Source organism: Parasteatoda tepidariorum, chromosome 3 (assembly GCF_982258835.1).
Source record: "Parasteatoda tepidariorum strain Cologne lab strain chromosome 3, Ptep-v5.0, whole genome shotgun sequence".
Classification (NCBI taxonomy): domain Eukaryota; kingdom Metazoa; phylum Arthropoda; class Arachnida; order Araneae; family Theridiidae; genus Parasteatoda; species Parasteatoda tepidariorum.
The window spans coordinates 65,967,548-65,989,642 of NC_141757.1; the positions used below are offsets into that span (position 1 = coordinate 65,967,548).

The 22,095-nt window shown below is 27.6% G+C and overlaps 2 protein-coding genes across 2 annotated transcripts in view; one reads left to right on the plus strand and one right to left on the minus strand.

Moving 5' to 3' along the window:
- Positions 1-9,042: 9,042 nt before the first annotated feature.
- Positions 9,043-16,691, minus strand: Mpp6 (M-phase phosphoprotein 6). Its single transcript, XM_043045976.2, has 5 exons — positions 16,504-16,691; positions 15,319-15,419; positions 14,246-14,336; positions 11,049-11,131; positions 9,043-9,349 (listed from the first exon to the last, which is right to left on the minus strand). The coding sequence occupies exons 1-5, from the start codon at positions 16,540-16,542 to the stop codon at positions 9,187-9,189; spliced, it is 477 nt and encodes a 158-aa protein (XP_042901910.1). The 5' UTR covers positions 16,543-16,691; the 3' UTR covers positions 9,043-9,186.
- Positions 16,692-16,822: 131 nt separating this feature from the next.
- Positions 16,823-22,095, plus strand: part of LOC107441989 (cysteine-rich PDZ-binding protein) — a 44,349-nt gene continuing 39,076 nt past the window's right edge. Inside the window, exons 1-3 of the mRNA XM_071180710.2 lie at positions 16,823-16,841; positions 16,875-16,995; positions 20,086-20,151. Of these exons, the coding sequence (XP_071036811.1) occupies positions 16,980-16,995; positions 20,086-20,151 (82 nt within the window). The 5' untranslated portion in view covers positions 16,823-16,841; positions 16,875-16,979. The remainder of the gene's footprint in view (positions 16,842-16,874; positions 16,996-20,085; positions 20,152-22,095) is intronic.

Consider the following 22,095-nt stretch of genomic DNA (forward strand, 5'->3'; position numbering starts at 1 on the left):
TCTGTTTTTGACACACGGAAACCTCATACGGTTAGCCTGACAGCAAGAGGACTTTAACCCCTAATCTGTCTATCACAGAGGATATTTTGCATTAGCACTGTGGTCGGTGTAAGCCGGATGCGGAATTCGTATCAATCAGCCATCGTTGGGATTCGAACCCGGTTTGCCTCCTTGGAAAGCAAACACTATACCCCTGAGCCATCACAGCTCAGTTACAAAATATCTTTTATTTTATAACCGCAACAATCCCGAAACCAAGAGAGCTACTGGATCAAGTATATTGGGATAAATTTGCCTTCGTGGAAAACTTTCTGATGGAACTAACCCGCATTTGCTTTACATGGAGAGTAAAACCACGAATACCTCTCACGGTTGCCTGACTGCAAAGAGACTCTAACCCATAATCCGTCTACCACTGAGGATATTTTACGTCAGTACTGTTTTCGGCGGGAGCACGGTGCGGAATTCAAATCAACCAACCATCTTCGGGATTCGAACCCGGTTCACCTCCTTGGAAGGCAAAACGCTCTATCCCCTAAGTCACCACGTCTCAAATACAAATTATATATTATATTATGATCGATGATTATTATGAAAGAAATGGGGTATGTATAGGATAATTATTCAAAGGTTTATTTAAGTAAAAAGCAATTATTATTTATTTTTTATGATCAGGGACAGCTCATAAAATGCTTTAAGGTGAGATTGGGCTTAGGGTCTGAACTTCAATTTTGTACTTCTTTTAGAAAAGTTCCTATTTTAATTTTTAATATCAAAAACTATCAATTAAAAAAAGTCACGCTTTTATGAAAAATTACAATATCTTATCAATTTTTTTTTTAAATATTACCTCTTTCTGTAATAAAGAAATTGTAAATTATGAATCTTTAATAAAATATGAATAGTATTTTTTTAAAAATCGGAAAGAATACCGAATTCCAATGACATTATTGGTATAAAAACATAAGCATAGAAACTGAAAAATTATTGTTCATTAGAGTAATCAATAATAATCCAAACTAATAATCCGTTACAGAATGCAGAAGTATGCATAGCAAAAATTTATTAATTATTAATGAAAGAATAAAAAATACTGCGAAAAAAATAACAGAATCGGACATTTAGTGCCTCTTTTGATACTGCGGCCGGGCCCAGGGTCCCGTAGACCCGTACGATAATAAGGCCCTGGTTATGAGGGTAAAAATGGGATTCAACTTAATTGAAATTAAGGATTTAAGCAGTAAAAAATTATGGCGAAAGAAACATATAATTTTCAAATACTAATCAACGAGACACGCTACATTATACATAGATGGGATGGGACGTATGTATGTTGGTTTTCATTTTTTAATCTATATTAATGATGGAATGCTCACAGTATAACTTAAGAAACTTTCTTCTGTTCTTTTTTTTTTTTTTTTTTTTTTTTTTTTTTTTTTTTTTTTTTTAGTTCTAGTTTTGGCGTAACGTTAGTTTAATTGCAACTTTAAATGTTCGATCAAAAATGTTACTGAATACTGAAAGAAGGAAAAAATAAGTATCTCATATGTTTTTGAGAAATGTTAATGCGAAATGTTAAGTTTGCTTTTTAGATCAAATATTTTCACAATAAATTAGGGAAAACTTTGTAATTTTTATTTACTTATTTATTAGCGGGAGAGTAATTGTTAAAGCCAATTCTTTTGTACCAACCTTTATTCTCACCAGAGACCAGAAACCGTTTCTCTAAGCTTTCTTAGAAAAATCCTTCTAACTTATTGTACTATTGAAAAATGTGAAATATCTGGATATGGAGCTCCGCGAGCTCTACCAGCACACCAATGCTTTGCACTACATTTTTAAAAATAAAAAGTGCTGACGTCAGTTTAATATTTTTTTAACTTAAAAAATTCCACACACACATAGTAAATTGAAACAGATTTATAGTTTCTAGTCTGTTTTATAACTACAGGTTTTTTCAAAGCAAACTATTAAAGTTTGATAAAAAAAAAAAAATTTATAAATGCCCATGACAAAAAACTTAATGCAATTGACACTAGAAAATCTCCTTTTTTGTGATTTTAATTGCGTTGCCTCTCGAATTACATTTAAAATGTACGAAATTTAATGATATTTATTTATAATTTAACGGATTCAAGAAAATCTATTGAGCAATTTCATGCTTCATAAAGAGGCTTTTTTTTAAAGATGTTTTCTGATATTTTTATTCAGAGCAAAGGAAATTAAATAGTCATTCATTATACATATTAAAGTAGTCAATCATTATACATATAAAAAAGAAATTTTTTTTGTCAAATAATTATTATTTTTACTTTTACATTACTAGGAGAGGATGATTCAAATAGGGAATAGTTCATATCACTCTTAATTTTTTTTTTTTAAATTTTACTATAAATGTTAAGATTTATATCTGGCAATCTATGTCTTTTTCTTTTCTTTGCTACTTTTGATTGACTCGAGCTTACAAAATAACAGAATAAAGATCTCGTGTGGGAAAAATAAATGTTATATTAACAATAAAAAAAATAGTCAATATTTAAAGCAAAAAAGTTGGAGTAAAAAAAAACCACGTAACAGTACTTAATATTCCAATAACTTTCAAATAAATGGGAATTTCTAAACAAATTCTTGTTCTAATTAAAATACAGCATGGTCTGATCACCTCATTAAATTTCAACTCTGTAGTTGCATCCTAACGGACAGAAGACCGGTGAACATATTTTTTTTACTACAAGTTTAACAGTTAGTTATTCTCGAACTTATAATCGAATCGTATTCCTTGTACACTTTTCTACACACACCTTCCTAATTTCAAATTTCTAAGTCTCTTAGATTTTGCGCAGCAAAACAAAATGTAATGTTAAGTTGAACCCCCAAAATTGCGGTAGAAGCAGAGGCACTATCAATTTTTTAATATCAAGAAATACATTTATAATTTATTAAAGTCAAATTTTATGTAGCGTGTGATAATTTAATAATATATTTTAATAAAGATTAAAAAAAACTGTAAGATTTATTCAATTTTTGGCATCGTTCTTAAAAACCTTTCTTAATATCTCAAATATTATCCAGTCATAAAATCAATGTGTCACTAATTTAGTACATAGCTTTAATAAACATTTTTTTTATTTATAGAATATACTGCTAACTTTTCTTGACCAAGTCTATTCTTTGCTTTAAAAATTTTAAATCATTTATTTACTTTCACAGCTTTAGAGTTTTTATTAGATCTTAAATAAATGTAAAATGAATTTTTACACGTTTATATAAAATTAAATTATTTTGAGTAATATTTACTCATAATTTAAAACAAAACATCATATTTTAAGATGCATTACCCTGACTAACTGATAAATTAAGAACAAGGATACTTAGAGTTCTTTAAAACAGACTTAAAGCTCGAAAAATAATCGTTACATAAATTTTTTCTATGGAACATATTTCAAACCTTGTAAAGAATTATTTTAATCAGCATTATTGAAGGTTAGAATAAAGATTTCCGTTAAAAATTCTGATGACCATTACATTTAATTAAAATGAAATATTAATCGACTAGATGCTGGCAGTAATTTTTCACAACAAAATTAAGCATCAAAACCATAATAGTTTCATTAAAAAGATATGAAACAGTAATTATTTCATAAAAAAATAAAATATGGCGTCACACATTGTCCTTAAATTTGATAAAACTAAATAAGTATTACTTCTTTTGATATTTTTTAAAATAAATGCATTATTTGTAGTTCAAAAAAAAAAAAAAAAAAAAAAGATCGAAAAACAAAAATAAAATTTCTGTATTAAGTTTCTGATAAAATGACAATTAAAATGTCACAAGCATGTTTTCCATTCTACAAGGAAAAGGACTGCCATAAAGATAATCAAAAATTTTATTTTTGCCCAGTTTTTTGTTATGAATAAGAATAAAATTATTTTTATGAATATACATTTGGTAATAAGATATTTCAGGCATATATACATAGGTAGAAAACTGTAACAAATATTTTAATAAATTTTACGTTTTACGTGCGGAGAAAAACATGAAATTACTTTCCAGACGAAAAACTGTTGCGATAGTAAACAGTAGTCTTCAAAAACACTGTATACTGAGCCGTGGAACAGAGCATTCGCCATCGAATGAGGTGTCCCAAGTTCGAATCCCAGAGGAGGCTGGTTGATACTAATTCTTTTTTCGGCTCGCAACGACTACCGTTCTGATGTAGAATATTCTCAGGTGTAGATTGATCATGGATAAGAATCCCCTTGCCATCTGCTTAACCATTGAATGTTTTAGTGGTTTTCCTTTCTATACAACGAAAAAACAGATTTGTTCCATCAAAAAGCCCTTCATGAAGGAAAGTTTTCCCAATGCTTGATCCAGAAGTTCCCTTGTCTTCTGAGTTGAGGCAAAATTACAAAGTTATGGAGTTGAACATTGAAAGTAGTAAACTCAGAATTGGGTTGACTGTTCAACGCCAGTTATAAAATAAAATAAACTGTATAGTAATTCTAGCTCTATCACTTAAAGTTATAAAGGAAGCTACGAGAAGTGCCAATTATGTATAATTAATTAAACAGTTCATATGAGAGTATTTAAATTGAGAGTAGAGTCGCGTCAAAGGTAAATTCGTCCAGAACAAAACAATGCGAAGAATTACGATTTTTAGTAGGAAAAAGTGATTGCACCACAGTTTCAGGCAAAGTATACAGAGATGTAGTGACTCTTTATTTACCACAATCAGTTCATTAATAGCTACAATAGCTTCATTTGGAGATCACTGTGTTTGCTACATTTGGGTCTTGGTAGGCAGACATAATATCACTGTACGGTACTCAATTGACGAGAACTTTTTACACTATTTATTCACAACCGTTTGTCAGAGACAATGTTTGCCATAAACAGTAGCCTATCCGAAGATAAATGATCCTTCATTCTGTCACAAAACAATTGTTTGCTGCGTTCTAGGTGCTATCATCTTAGCACGACTTTACATTCAGTTTAAATGCTCAAATGCAAACAAGTTGAACACTGATACGCTATCTGTAGTTCATCTCTCCTATCTTTATTTAAAAACCGAAAGGGTAGTGATGCTCATGCTTCTGTATTTGTGACGCTTTCGCGCTCTTCCATTTTCAAGCTGAGTAGTCCTTAGTAGTAGTACTTTTTTGTGCAAGAGCTACTTAGCACAATGAGATACTTTATGAAACAATAAGTTTCAAATCACGTTCGCATTTGTCATTAAATGATAACTGCATCGAAAACCAATGGTTTTTAAAACTTATCAAACATACTGCCTGACTTAATACTGTAAAATTTAAACTAAACGACAAAAGAATTATATAAGAAAATTTTAGATATCTCTCTTTGAGTGGTACTATAAAACGAGCTTGATATCATAGTCTACATTTACAAGAACTATTCAATTATTTTGAGATTAATCACAAAACTGACACTCTGTTTTAATGTTGGTTTCTGTCTTAAATAATAATAATAATAATTAAATAAAACAAAATTTTTAAAAAAATTATAAAGAAAATGATATGTTTGTGATTGTTGTGGTGGACAATCCCTGACAAATTTTATGTAAATTATAAACACGCGAATAAAATGACACTAAATTAATTTTAAAAAAAGTAAGAAGTAATTCTATGTCTTAATGGTGATTTAAATCATGCTAACAATTATTTAAGTAACTATGTTTAGCACAGATTTTGAGTTATGTAAAAAAGTTTTATTTGAAAAATTTTAGAACGATTATGAAAATTTAGCATAAATTCTAGAAAATATAAATCTTTTTGTTTCTTTCACAGGATATAACATACATAATCTCATTTAGTTAATTAAAAATAAAAATAACTTTTATTTTAAAATATGGAAGCTAATTTCAAATACAAATATTGTCATGCTGATGAAATCGAATCGCTATAGCTACAATAACTGTCGGAGATAATGCAACAGCAAAGAAATTTTGCACTAAGATAAATTACCTCGAACGATTATTTAATTGTGTTTGTCTTGAAAAAGTTGTTAACTGATTTAAAACTGATAAGCACATAACTCAGTAAGGACAAATTAACACTTTTCTCATTTCAATAATTAATATTAAATATTATAAAATAATGTAGAGAATTCCTTACGAAATCCTTTCTGAAAACGTTTATCATCGAGTGAGTTATTCTTCCTCTTTTTTTATTTGACAAAAATATAATAAATCACATTTAGCGTAAAAAAATAACACTGTGATAAAATATTGTCCCCTAGGTTGAAAAATGATTTGCTTTATTGTAACTAACAAAATCAACACTAATGATAAAACCTGTATCACTAAGAATTCAAAGCGTTTGGATTTTAACTGCCTACATATAAACTAAAATAAAAGTTAAAATATTTTATTCTAAATATTTGGAAACTGAAAGTTTTAAGAAAAAGGGAATACAGTTCCAATTACGAAAAATGTAATTTTTGTGATACTCACTTTTGGATGGAAAAAAAATCTTTATTCTGCAATTTTCTCTGATGCCAAATGCTAGGACATTTTTAACAGCTTGCCAGTGAGTGGAGTAAGCGTGGTTCACAAAGCGAACCGCATAATATTGAATAGTAATCTTTGGCGACTGGCGAGCTTTAGCGAGTAGGGGCCGGAAGACACTAATTTAAATTTTTTTTTTTACAAATTTTGATTTTATTCATGAGGAAAAAAAATTTAATGCATTCTTAGAGAAAAATTAATCTCCTCTGCATAGTGATTAGCCTAAAAACATGGAAATGTCATGAATATTTCATGAATTTAAGCTCCTTTACCAAAAGTCTACCACTCATTTATATGACCCAGATGACTTATCATCTAGAAATCACCAATTGAAATTTCTCTTTTGTAGTTAATTTCTTATGTTATTTTACATTAATGCAAGCAACTTCTCTTTGTCTCAATCTATGAATAAATTCGAATAATTAACAAATATTATATAAGGAAGATTTAAAATATATTAAATGTTATTAATTATATATATATATATATATATATATATATATATATATATATATATATATATATATATATATATATATATATATATATATATATATATATAGTGGTTACTATATAGCAAATAAATATAGCAAGTACATATATTATATGATAGTAAAAAAAACATATTTTGGATTTATTTCCTGCATCGATTCAAATAAACAATTACTATTACTATTTAATACAAAATTGTGAGAAAAAGTCATTAATCCTTAAAACATTTTGTTCAATTACTATTAAAAATTGTCCCTCTCCTTAAAACATCCTCTGCCTTAAAAATTCGCTTGCTTTCAAGCAGGCTTGCTGGTATTAACAAGTGGCAAAAGTAACAACACAACATAATAAAAAATCATTTTTTTATGCTGAATTATCTTTACACAAACGAATTTTATAGTTGTATTCAAAAAGTATTCCACACGCTTAAATAGTTCTAGAAACATGATAAAATACGCAGAAAATGAAATTAAGACTAAGCTGTCTCTACTTTCCTGGGGACAATACTTCTAGGTTGCGGCTACAGCCTATATTTGGAGGGCCAAGAAACCAAATCCTAGAAAAGAAAGGTTTGTTTATTCCAGAAAAATGTGTTCGTTACTTAAGAAGTAACGTCTACGCACGCTTCTAACCAAATTTAAGAATAAACCTTTATGAATAGCGCCTTTATACGGGCATATCAGACACATATATCAAAATGTATTAAGGTGTTTCATTTTATAATTTGTGCGCTGTACAGTTCGCCAAAGAAAAAGTATAAAAATTTTAGTTCTAATGATAGGCATTTCCAAACAAAGTTAAAATCTCAATGGTTTAAAGGATTAACTTCAAATATGCTAATTAATTAGTAATATCTCCTAATATAGTTGAGGAATTAGATGCAGAAACATACTTTCTTTGAATAAGGATAACTTTTTCTTCCATGAAAATGGAGTTTTGACCACCAAATATGGGGAGTAGCCGCAATTTGTAAAATATGATTCCAATAGTTTAATCTGAGACAAGTTCGAAAGCTTGGACATTTTGGTTTTCAAAGTATCAGTAAATTTTTCATTATTAGAAAAAAATTTGCACACAGTTATAAAATTCATTTATCGAAAGACAATTTTGTGTAAAAAAAAAATTTTACTATTGATTTTTATTACTTTATTTACTTACCATTATTATTTGCTAGTGATAATTAAAAATGGGTAATTAGTAAAAAAATTTTAATAAAAAGTGGTAATTAGTAATTAAAAATTTTAAAATAAACAAGTTTTTACACGGTTTCAAACTATGTAATTTTAAATAACCAAATAGAAAATTAGAACAACACAAGTAAAATAGTCTGACTTATAAAATATCAAAAAATTCGTTTTTGTTTAAATTGCATTCCATCCTCAAAAACTATATGATCAAGTTTGTTTGAATTTACAATAATATATTGAAAATTTTATATTTTCCACAAGCACAAAGAACATTTTGTTTATAAATCATATAATTATTATAGCTTAATGTAAGAACACTTTCTTAATACGTTAATCATAACGAAATAAATGATTACCTGGATTTGAAAATTAATCAACTGTGGGGAAAAAATTTTTTTTCACTAGGAATACAAAAAGTGCGACACAATAAGAAAAAATAAATACTCGTTAACGAGACTTATCTCACTATAACAGTTCAAATAGAAAAATCCTTTCACTTTGCTTGAATAAGTTTTTTTTTTAAAATATAATATAAGTGTTAAGATGTATATCTCGTAACAGCTATAATCTATCTGTTTGTTATCTCACTTATTTTTTGTTACTCTTGACATGAAGAGCAGGAACTTAAATAATGAAGAATTCAAGAGAGAAATGCAGATACCTTTCAGTTTTGTTCGTGATTGCCTATTGCAGATTAATACCAATTTATTATTTACTTTTTTATTTTTCCCCATACAAAGAACCAGTATTCAGTTAGTAAACTGATAATAATTAACAGTAAAAAAAGTCTCATAAAAGTTTAACTAAAACAATTTATACACAAGAAAAGGCAAATATTATAGGTAATTTTTATTACAGGATCTTTTTTTTTATTATACAACAAATAGATAATGTATGAAATATCAAACATTACAAATGTAATAAAAATGAAAAACAATGTAAGACAACAATGTAAAATATTTAAATGTGAAGTACTTTATTTAAGTATCAATTGGTTTTCTGAACTTAAATCTTTTGTTATTTGTCTTGTAAGAGCTTGAACAAATTACAACATCTTCATCTTCATTTTTATTCTTATTTTGCTCAGTCCATTTTCGCTTAGTAGTAAATTTTTTCTGCATACTGTCCACAAGTGTTGAATACCTAAAATTAAAAAAATATATATATTAGTAGTTTAAGCAGGTAGAAAAAAAAATTTATATAAAAAAATACTTATTCATTAAGATTTAAAGAATCTTCATTTGATTCCTTTAAAGAAATATATACCATTTTTTCCATGAAGAGACAAAGTTCATTTAATTAAAGATTGATTACATCCAAACTACATGAATTTAATATGGATAAAAGCATATTTGAAAGATCATAGTTCCTTTTTATATTGAGTTATGTTGATTTGCTTAATTAATATTCTCTACAAAAATACTGCATGAAGTATAAAAAAACTGTTTGTTCACATGGAGAAATAAATAAGCTTCATATTTATTTCTACATATGATTATTCTTATTGGAACTTTTATGTAAAATATTTTTTTTTTTTGTAAATATTTAAAGCAATGTAATTAGTAGTTTTTAAACAGTAAGATTTTCAGAACATTAAATCATTATTACAACTTCTACATAATATTTTTCCCTTGTTTCTTGTAAACAATTATATATATATTCAACAAGAAGGTGTATTCAATTATATCTATTACTTACTTACTAGTATCCATATCAATAAGTTAAATTTAAGGAAAAAACTTCCTTTTTATTTTCTTGAAGATTATTATTTTATTGATTTATTTTACATCAATAAAGAATTTCACAAAACATAAAACGAAGATTCATGCTTTCTGCTTTATAACAAGCATGCATTTCAGCATCAACACTAAAACACATAATAAACTACAATTGCTTTTCCTTGAAGCACTCGTACCCTCAATTGAGTATCTACCTTTTTTGTTCACTAGCAGTAATGTAAATACTTATATAAGAAATGAGTAACACACATTATTTTAATATTTTCCTTTCTATGAATATCTCTCTCTTTCTCATACTTTTACACACCAGTCACTTAAAAGACAAACACTTATTGTATGAAGAAAAAAGAAACTGAAGTGAAAGACTTAGTAAAAGTTGAAAATAAAATAGTGTGAACTAATTTGTTTTTAAATAATTAAATTAATTTCATTCAGACTGTCACTACACCTGATACTTTGAAAATAAGTGAGGTGGGTACATATAGTGCACATATTTTATGTGTGTAAACAATGATGAAATGATAAAATATATATACATACAGAGATGGGTACACATATTTTAACATTGTTGAAATAAATTAATGGTAATAAATAAATAAATGTTGAAATAAATTAATTGTTTAAAGCATCAGGTATATCTTTATCCTTCAGTTTCTTGAAATTATTCAGCTCATATATTACAGTGCATTGCTTGCTTAATTTTTTCCCCTCTATTAGAATTTATTGCATTGGACTTTATTCAGAATATATCATGTTTCATAAGTTTTTAAAATGTATAGGATTAGTTTAAGAAATAAAGCATGAGTATAGCGTATGTTATGATAAAGAAATATTATCTAGAAATATTTGAAATCTTTAGCTACGTTTTTTAATGAGGCACATTTGGAATGATACACAGCAGCTTTCAAAAGTTATTACAATAGCTTTCTATTTCAGAATTTAGAGTACTTTATATTTCTAAATATACTTACACAAATAATTTGATAATACTTTGAAAAATTAAATACAAAATAAATAAATTACAATAATAAAACTAATAATTTCATTTCTAAAAATCCACTCATAATCTTAAAATAAGCATGAAAAACTGTAACAAAACTAACCGATCAGCCATTTCTTTAGCAGAAATTCCATCCATTTGCTTAAGCTTGTCAAGATTTTTCAAATTATTTTCCTCCATTAATTTCTAAAAAAAATTAAATTCAATATTAGTAAAAAAAAAAAAAATATTGCATTACATACAGGATGTTTCATAATTAAAAAAATTATGTACAGTATGCAAAATAAAAAACAGATTACCCTGAATAACTTTTGATCTAATGATTGCGTCTTTACATTATAGGACTCATTCTTAATGGTTCAAAGGGGTGATCTCAAATATTTGAATTCTGAGGTATACAATTTTCTACATTATTTCAAAGAATGTAATTTTACATAGCAAAATACAAACTTTGAGAGAAATTGGTTGAATAGTTCCTGATAAATCAAATTTTAAAAATATGACTTTTTAAAAATTCGATTTCTGAGAAACTATTCCACTGATTTTGTTAAAATTTTGCATTTTGCCATTTAAAATTACATTGGTTAAAATGATGTCAAAAATTGCATACCTCACAATTCAAAATTTTTTCAACTATTATTGAATAAATTAGTAAAAAATAATGGATATTTATTAAGAAATATTTTTTGCATGGGATTATCATTGGATAAACAAATTTTAAAATTGTATGTAAAAAATTTTCAATTCACTTAAAAAATTCTCAAGATACGGATTGCAGCAAGCATTTTTTTTTCTGTTTTAGAAACTGATAAAAAAAATTTCATGTTTAAAAACTATCGTTTATGATCAACTTCTAAAATGTGCTAGTATAAGCTGTTGATGAACTTTCTTCTATTAACAATAAAAACTGATAAAAACTATTAATTTTAAGTCAAACAAGTAGAGGGATATCTAAACTACAGATCTAGATAGAAATTTTAGAATATATTTCGAAATTCTATTTATTATGTTATTTTATTATTATTATAAGTGTTGTATGAAAAGGATATCTTTTTACACTTTTGTGAGTACTTGTAAGAATCTAATGCTATACATTTTATAATGAAACAGTTAAAAAGAAATTCACTAGTTTGATTATAGCCTTATATAATAATTTTAAGGCAGAAAACAAAATTTCTTTTAAATTTTATTTTTTTAAAGAGAAAAATGATAGAGATAATAACAATGTAAGACATATTATACAATTAAAAAAATTACTAAAATAGCATAATGGAACAGCTTAATGAGCATATTTAAAAGATATCAGGTTTTGGAAATGTTGTGTGTCGCAATAACATATTAAAAATATCAGAATTTTAAATGGGCAAAATAAAGATATAATTGCTGAAAAGCTATCAATAAGGATTAACACAAGTTAGATTATCACAAGTCGTAAAAGAGTGATAACTTAACTTTTGAACTAGCTAGTGATAAAATTGTATTAAAAATAATGGAAATGAAAAAAATAAAAGAAAAAATGAGAAACAGCTGCCAAAAAAAGTTTCCCATTTCTGTCAAAATAGTCATGAATGGTACACGTCAAAAATTTATAATTCAAATTTGAACCTTGTAATAACATCGTATTAAAATTATTAGAATTTGGAATAGCATGCGAAAGGGAACAAAAAAAAATTATAATTTCTTAAAAACTATCATCAAATAGCATGAAATTATGATTTAATCATCACAAATTGAACACATCAAAAAGTGACAACTGAAATTCAAATTTCAGTGTTTTCACTACAGAGCGAGAATCTCGCATATTTTTATTTTTTATTTTCTCGCAATAAAAAATTATTAACATGAAAAGTTCGCGCACTCTATTAATCAATTTCAAAATGCACAAATTTTTGAAAAAAATTTTGTCTTTGGCCATTTTGAATAAAATCCGTTTCACTTTTCTTCTTTGATATTTCATTATTTTGAACATCGGTTCTTGTTATCTATCTTCCCTATTTACCAGTATTGTTCAGAACCGGTGCGAACAGCAGACCCCCCCCCAAGCCCCCTTTTAGAACACATTTCTCTGCAGCCACGGGTTCACCGTAAGTAAGGCTTCTTCATGTAAGACGTTAAATTTTTTTTTGCATGAATGTAAGATGGACAAATATCTTGTTAAGGCGACATCTTCTACTCCGTAACGGACAAATGAAAATTAAACAAATGCTGGTAGATCGGTTAAAACTAAACAAATACGGATATTTTTCAGCCAAATAAATATAATAGCTGATGAAAAAGTAGATATAGAACATTTTCCATATGATGATGCAGCAAAAATATTCAATTAGAAGATGTTAAAAATGTATTATAATTAAAGAAATATTTTTTTTCCAAGTCTATTCGTGTTTTTTTAATTTTTAGAAATCTCACCCTGTTTTTGAGAAAGGGTGAGAAATTCTCTCCCATTTTTTTTCCTCTAATAAAAACACTGAATTTCCATTATATCATTGTAATAAAATCAGAATTTTAAAAACCATGCAAAAAGGGCTGAAAAAATAATAAATAACTTCTAAAAAAATTATCATCTTAAAATTAGGATGAAATTGTCAAAAATGCAAGTTGTTAGAAAGGGATAACTCAAATTGGAGCATACTAACTGTATTTAAAATATCAGAATTTGAAAAAACGGGTAAAAGAGGTCGAAAAAAAAAAGACAAATAACTTTTGGATAAAACTATGATTAAATGTCATGATATGATTTAATTGCCCTAAATCTAACACTTTTCAAATTTGAATTACCTTATTAAATACATCAGATTTTAAAGAACCTTAGAGAAACAATTGAAAAAATTATTGGAAAACCATATAGATATCAGGGTATATTATCAAGCTCAAAAGGCAGGCAGAGCAAACATTTTTCCTCTCAAAAAGCAAATGAGACACTGCCTACCTAGCAAATCCCATCTAGAATGAACTCTGCAAATGCACCAAAAGTTAAAAAAAAAACAACTTTAAATCGTCTTAATGCAAACTCTTTTTATTTATCCATATCAAAAACAAAATACTGTGAAATTTTTATGATTGTCAAAATTTTGTATCCTAAAGAAAGTGTATAAAAATGTTAATAGAAAATAATGAAAAAGAAAAGCAAAGACAAATTTTATTATACATTAAAAACAAATATTATTTAGAAAAGTTAAGAGATTTTTCAATTTAATCTGCTAAATAGTATTTTTTTACAAATAACATTTTTTCTTCTATAAAATTATTAAACATTAAATAGATCAAATCATATTAAAAAATGATTAACAAATACATTACCTCTATTTCAGGGTTCATGCCCCTGTATGAGAATCTACCATTCAGCAACTGAAGACAAGGTACAAAGCTCGGTTCCATTATGCACAAATCACTAGTACAAAAAGTAAAATATTAAAAAGATATATAAATTCTTAATAACAAAATACTGATTAATCTAGCACAATGGATAAAACATAAAAATTTTACTAATGAAACAATTATAATACCAACTATACACAAATGATTTCAAGCACAATAATAAGGGATTTTAACATTCATAAGATATCCTTTCCTTTAATTCTATAGCCTCAAAAAAGGATGCAAAAAAATTAACACAACATTTAATAAAATGTCAAAAAAATCTGCCCCGCCAGAAAGTTAGAAGAGGACTTGCAAACCTTGTCGTAAGAATTCTTGTAAACTAAAGTGTTTGATTTCTAAAATAAAAATTGTGTGAATGTCTGAGATTTTAGAATCATTGAAAGGAAAAAAAAGGACATTGACAATTAAACCATTATTTATTAATTTTGCTTGAAACGCTATATACATGTTGCAAAAAATGAACTAAAGAACAAGTGTAAATTTACTTTAATGCAAGTGTTGAGAGATTTTAGATCATAAAATATTTTAATGCATTCCAGTCTCAGAAATTTTTACGTCTCATTGAGAACTAAAGTTATATTATAAAATTAATTAGCACTTTGTAGATTAAGTCAAGTGCACATTCCCTCTGGATTATGGGTTTTAAAGACATAATAAAATTGAATAAGTTATTTAAATAGCTGTCACTTTTTCACAGCTACCTTTTTTTCACCCTTAAATTTTTCTTTGAGAATTGAGAGTTAATTTCTATTTCTAAAATTAGTAATAAAATTTTTTCTTTAGTTATTCTAAAAAGTTCTGGTATTTTCTAAAAAAATAAGTAAATCAGATATCAGTAACTATATCATAAGAAAATCAAGTAATAATTAAATTCAATATTATTCTGATGACTTAATATCTAAATTAGTAATAAAAAAATTTCAAAATCTCTTAAAATATGCAATGTGGATTAAACACTCCGAAAAGAAATAAAGCTTAATAAATGAACTTACCCTCCTTTTATTAAATGTTCTGGTATCTCACTATCAAATAAATTTTTTCTTCTTTCCTCTTCAGCTTCCTTTTCACACTTTTCTTTAGTTTTTTTCATAAACTTAAAGAATTAAAGAAACACAATTAAAATTATGTTTAAAAAAATGTTGTGTGATAGTTTTAACATTTTTGCAATCTCTTAACCAGTTTGTTGAATTAAAAAAGAGCTTATATTTTAATAATAATTTATAAAAAAAAAACATTTAATTTTTTAAATTAAAGCAATACAATGAATAAGAAAATTTGTCAAACATTCAAAGAGGTTTCAAATAGTAAATTTATGTAAAAACAAACAGTGAAATTTTTTTGACAGCAATGCGGTAAACTAATGTTAGTTGTCTGTCATGTATTCAGTAGCTATAAAATTGCTTTTGAGTGAAAGAGTTATTTTTCTTCCTTATATATGTCATGAAAATGGCATACTTTAGAGCTTAAAAGTAACAAAATATTTTTATAAAGACAAAAGCTGATTTTTTTCAACTTAAGTTATCAAGTTTTGTGTTCTTCAGATAAAACCTCTTTACTATAACATAGTTTGAATAAATGATGTTAAATAAATAAGAAAAATTGCTAGGTAAAAAAAAATAATACTTCATAGCATATTACCTAGTTATTATGAGTAGTACATAACACAGTTGATTGCTTTAAACTAAGGATCGCAGCTTTTGTAAGCTTAAGAGGGAAACAAATTTGTTAGAGCTGAAATTTAATTATATAGATAAGATAGAAATATAATTCAAAGTTTTCTTAGAGTGTTGAGTAGAATGACTGTAAGACTGGAAACTGAACCTTGGAGCTTTCACTGTATATAAAATATCCCTCTTTTCTTATTATTTCTATCTCTAATAGAAAATATCAGTTTTAAGGAGTTTTCATTGTTTTCTGCAAGAACATAAAAAATCATCTAAAGATGAGTAGCATCTGATTGTAAACTTCTACCAAAAGTTTTATTGTCTAAAATTGAATTAAAGTGTTTAAAACTAAAATTTGCAGAAATCGATAAAATTTTTAAACATAGTTCGACATATGAAAATCTTGAATAAATTTAGAATAACACATCAAACTTTTCAATAAATTAGAATTTATTAATCAATAATGTGCATTATTTCAATCTAAAATTCTTTTATTTCAATTTTACAACTTACCTTCATTTCCAAAACATTATTAGATAATTTAGCCGCCATTTTCAAGGAGTTTAAAACACCGTATTTTATGTCAAATATATGAGAAATATTTTTGCAGTCAATATAACTAAAATAAAAATTTTTTTAATAAATGTTTAACATCAACTACTGTTTACGATACCGATGTAAATATAACATTTCTTCACTTTACTTCTTTTAAGTACGCGTGTTCTAAAAGAGACCTTTACCAAACATGCTTATGTGAACCCCAAAAAAGAATTAGTTTACTTGTTGAAAACTTTTTTCAAGCTTGGCAGCAAAAATGTTTATTTACCAACAATTTCAATTTTTTATTTGGCTTTTAAGACATCGAAGCTTCCTTGCTTGCAAAATTTTAAGTTGCTAATAAATTGTTTGCCACCGTTTTCATATCAAATATTTTCTATTTGATAAACTACATTCATTGGATATAATTAGAATTTACATTTCGTCCAGCGATGGTTTGCGACAAGTGTATGAAAGTTTTATTACCAATGTCGATTTTTATTATTATAATTATTTCTAAACAAAAAAAGTAAAATTTCGTAAAAAAATAAAGAAATACCATGAATTTATTTTCTTAAACAAGATATCTAGTTACTCTAGAATTCAATTGAGCCAATATTATTTATATCTCTTTTATATTTGACTGATGAAAAAAAATTTATGAAATAACATAGCATTACAAACATAATCAGAAAAATATCCTGAAAAAGATAGAGACTCTGATGCACAAATCACAAGGTTTTATAAAATTCACGGTATTTCTTTTCGCTGAAATTGAAAAACTGAGAAGAAAATGCTAAGTGACATTATGATATATATATATATATCTATAAAAAATATTTGTAGTTTTCCTGATTAAACAACAACAACATTGTTCCTTTTAAGCACTCTTCTCTCAAAGAGTGTGTTCTCCCTGCCCTGAAGGATACTTATTTTCCTCTAACTCTGTGGTGACCTTTTTTTGAAAAGTAGCCAGCGCAATATATATGTTGTATTTTTATTATTAAAGGTCAAATTCTGACAAATATTTTAAGTAATATGAGTAATTCTTCGTCTAATAATAAAGATTTTGGTCCCATTGAAAATCTATGGTCAGAGTTAAAAGAAAAATCATTCTTACTACACTAGGATACTATCATGCAATGATTTGTTGGGCCCAGTACAGAATGTGTAGGAAGAGCCAGGATGCTTGAGAAGATAACTAAGAAACAATAAAAAAGCCGATCATTAATTTATCTTCATTTTTCCAAAAAAAAAAAAAAATAGTATGCTTTAAATCAGTGATTCTCAACCACTGTGCCGCGGCACTTTTGTGTGCCGCCAAATTCTTAAAATGTGCCGCCAAATATTAGAAATGATGCAATAAAAATTTTAATGCTTTTTTTATTATGAATAAAGTTTAAATTAAAGAAAAGTGTCTGTATATATATATATATATATATATATATATATATATATATATATATATATATATATATATATATATATATATATAAACTTTTTATAATTTTTCCACGCTTTAATCGCGTGAACATCTTGGTCGGCGATTGTATTGTCTCTGACATTCTTAAAATAAGATGGAAGTGTTTAAATTGTATATGACACACAATTTTAAGAAATGTTGTAAGAGCTAATCATTAATGTAAGCTACGCAATTAATAAACAAATTAACAAAGGATAACTAAAAAAACAAATATATAAAAAGCAAATTAACAAAGGATAACTAGCAAAAATTAAGCTAACAATTAATAATTAGCAAAAAAACTAGTTAACAAGAAATCACAAAAAAATATCAGTTAATAATTATAGAAAACAAGCAAACAATTAATAACTAGCAAAAAAATAAATAACTGTTATTAGCTAATAAAAAATTGGTCCAAAGAAATAATTAATCCCTTAATAAATGTGCTTTTGAAGTATATATTATTTTATTTTACATTCAAAATTATTATCACAAACTATTTAACACAGTATAAAATAGGTAATTAAACAACTTTTAATCTAATTTTTTTCATTGTGTGCCGTCAAATTTCGAAATCGTTAAAAGTGTGCCCCAACAAAAAAAAGGTTGAGAATCACTGCTTTAAATAGTCAGCTGTTCTGTTTCAAATCATTTTGATCAGCAGAATGTTTTTAATTTCTTAACAAGATTGAATTCTCATCTAGCTGACAATAATTAACTGTTAAAATTCAATTAAATAGCTGGAAAAATGATTCTGCGAAACACGCGCGGACAGGTAATTAACAAATTTATTTTTAGATTTAGATGATACATAAGATGCTGAAAAATTTTAAGATGCTTAGAAATGTTGACTGCGTATTCGTAATGATAATTATAAAATATATATTGAAGAAATTCATAAACAAATTATTCCATATCTATGCATATGTTTATATATTATTGAAATTGTATCAATTATTGAAAAAACAACCAAAAAAATAAAATTTAAAAAAAAGTTGATGTATAATCACATTCTATCAGAAACATACTTTTACAAAACTCAAGAGTTGTTGAATCAAATGTTTTTATCCAATAAAATGTTCTATTTACATCTCTTCGTTAAATTACAAATGAATTTTTAGACAGCTGAAAGAGAAACATTGTATTTGATAATCATCAAAAAATTAGCAATCAGTTATGAGCGAAAAAATGTGAAGGAAATTTTACTCTACACAAGCTTAAGTCAAGTTCCTCATAAGTTTACCACATTTAAATATTAATCACCCCCATATAAATATTTCTTCATTGTCGCCAAATTATTTTTTTAAAATAATTAATTTTAATTTCTCTCGCCTTCTATCAAATGAAATCTGTTGAAACTTTAGATTTTGCAATAGGAAAAAGCGTTGATTAATATAGTATAAAAAATTTTATACCTAATTATGCACATTTTTTTCATCCACAAATAAATAACAATAAATAATTATTAAAAATTATTTTTCACATGAAATTATCTTTGGGTAAATGGGTTTTTTAAGTGGGTGTAATTTTTTTTAAATTGCATAATGAGTTTTAAAAATATGACTAAAAACGCAAAAAGTGAAATTAACATTAAGGATTCTGAACTTTGGATTGCTCTCTTGACCAAAGTATGGGGACTATATTTCCCAGTTTGTGGCTACCCCCTATATTTTGAAGGTTTTCAAATATGTAAAGAAAAAAAGATATGTATGTTTATTCAGAGAAGTTACATTTTTGTGTCCGATTTAGTTACTTAATTAATAAATAATTAACATTAATTAATTTGCATGTTTGAGGTGACCCCCAGGAATCATTAAGATTGACACTTAGTATGTTTTGCCCCTTCTCAGTGCCTTAAATTTGATATGAAATGTGTGCTAACAAAAACTACTCTTAATTGGCACTAGAAATTGTGGGTTAATAAATTTTCTTGCATTGTGTTTAAGTAATAGGTATCTAAATACTAATATAGGTGCTGTGGTAATAAGTTTATTGTCCCTTTAATGAATAAGCAACCCTTTTATTTAAATATATGTATCTTTAAATAAATATTTTATTCCAATTGATTTTTTTATTTTGTACTTTTCAAAAAATAGGTGAAAAAAAATTGGGAAAAGTTATCACACCAGATCCTTGGAAAGCTGGAGCAAGAAATACTACTGGTAAACACCTAATGATTCTTTTTCTATTTTAGATTTTTACCACAATTAATAGTATTGTTTAAAACTTTGACTATTGGTTTATTTAAGTTGATGTACACTGGTTATCATAAATTAAGGAAAAATCACAAAAATAGCGATAACTCTTTCAAAAGTAAGCCAAACCGTGCAAAATTTGCATATGTTGTCCACTAAGAGTAGCTGAGTAAAATTGCAATATGCAAATTAGTGGCGCTGCACTCGGCTTACGTCATCTGCCTGGAGCATAAAAGTCCAAGTTTGAGAGAAAGCACACAAATTTTACTGTGATTGCGACATTGAAAATCTGAGATAGCCAATTCGTAATAATGACCTCTAGGCATCATTTGCCTGAAGAACTACGATGGAGAGCCATCGGGAGACTAGAGGCAGGGCAGAGTCAATCAGAAGTGGCCAGATGGCTAAATGTGAGTCCATCTGTGGTTCATAGACTTTGGAGGCAATTTCAAACCACAGATTCGGCATCTAGGAGGTTCAGTCAAGGACGGCCAACTGTTACGACCAGTGCCGATGACCGATATTTGACATTAAGTGCACGCAGGAATAGAACCGCTACTCCGACACATCTTAGATCCTCTCTTGCTGCAGCCACCGGAAGGTTGGTGTCAACGTCAACTGTGCGCAGAAGGCTCCACGAAGGTGGTCTGTATGCGAGACGACCAGCCATTTGCGGGCCGCTCACATCACGCCATAGGAGAGACCGTTTGCAGTGGGCCCGACAACATGTCCACTGGACGTCAGATCAATGGAGGCCTGTTCTCTTTACGGATGAGTCCAGGTTTAGTCTAGAAAGTGACAGTAGACGTTATTTGATATGGAGAGAACCTGGGACCCGTTATCATCCATCAAACATCCGTGAAAGAGATGCATACGGAAGAGGCAGTGTCTGTGTTTGGGGAGGCATATCCTTAGGAGGGCGCACATACCTCCATGTCTTTCCAAGGGGAACCGTGAATGCTCAGGTTTATCGAGACAACATCCTTGATGCTTATGTGCGCCCATATGCCGGGGCAATTGGTGATTGCTTCCTGTTACAGGACGATAATGCAAGACCACACAGAGCTCGCATTGTTGATGATTATCTTCAACAGGAAACAATTACTCGCATGGAGTGGCCAGCTCGATCCCCGGACTTGAATCCTATCGAGCACGTTTGGGATGCTCTAGGGAGGCGTGTATCTGCCATCAATCCGCCCCCTCAGACCCTTGCCACGCTTGCAACTGCTTTACAAGAGCAATGGCTCTCACTTCCTATTGAACTGATAGACCGCATAATTGAAAGCATCACACATCGCTGTTTGTGCTGTATTGCTTCTAGAGGCAATCATATTCCATATTAAAGATACTTTTTCTATTGCAAACCGATACTTCCAATTTGTTTATTTTATACATGTGCTAATTTCTATACTACTATTAATGTCTGATAATTTCTTTTTATGTTGTTTAATACCTTACTATGTGTTGTATATTGTGGGTAAGTTTCATAAAATTCCATGTGTAATTTCTTGAGTTATCGCGATTTTTGTGAATTTTCCTTAATTTATGATAACCAGTGTATTTGCCTCAAAATGCTTTAGAAGTGCTTACTATACCAAAGTTAATGAGCACTTTGTTTTTATTTTATTATAGAGGTGCAATTTAAAATGCATAAAACATACTTTAAAAAAAAAGAAGGCGTTCTTAAAAGAGGATATTAAATGAAAAATTTTATTGTTATTGCTATTTTAATGAAACTGATTTATTTCCCCCCTGCAATGATCTGTTAGTGCCGTTTTCAGACACCTTGGAACAGGAAAACCTTTAATTTATTAATTTTTTATTAAAGCTACATTATGAAACTTAAGAGATGAATGAAATGCATGTCTTGATACAAACTCCAATTTTTGCATTTTTAAATGTTCATGAAAT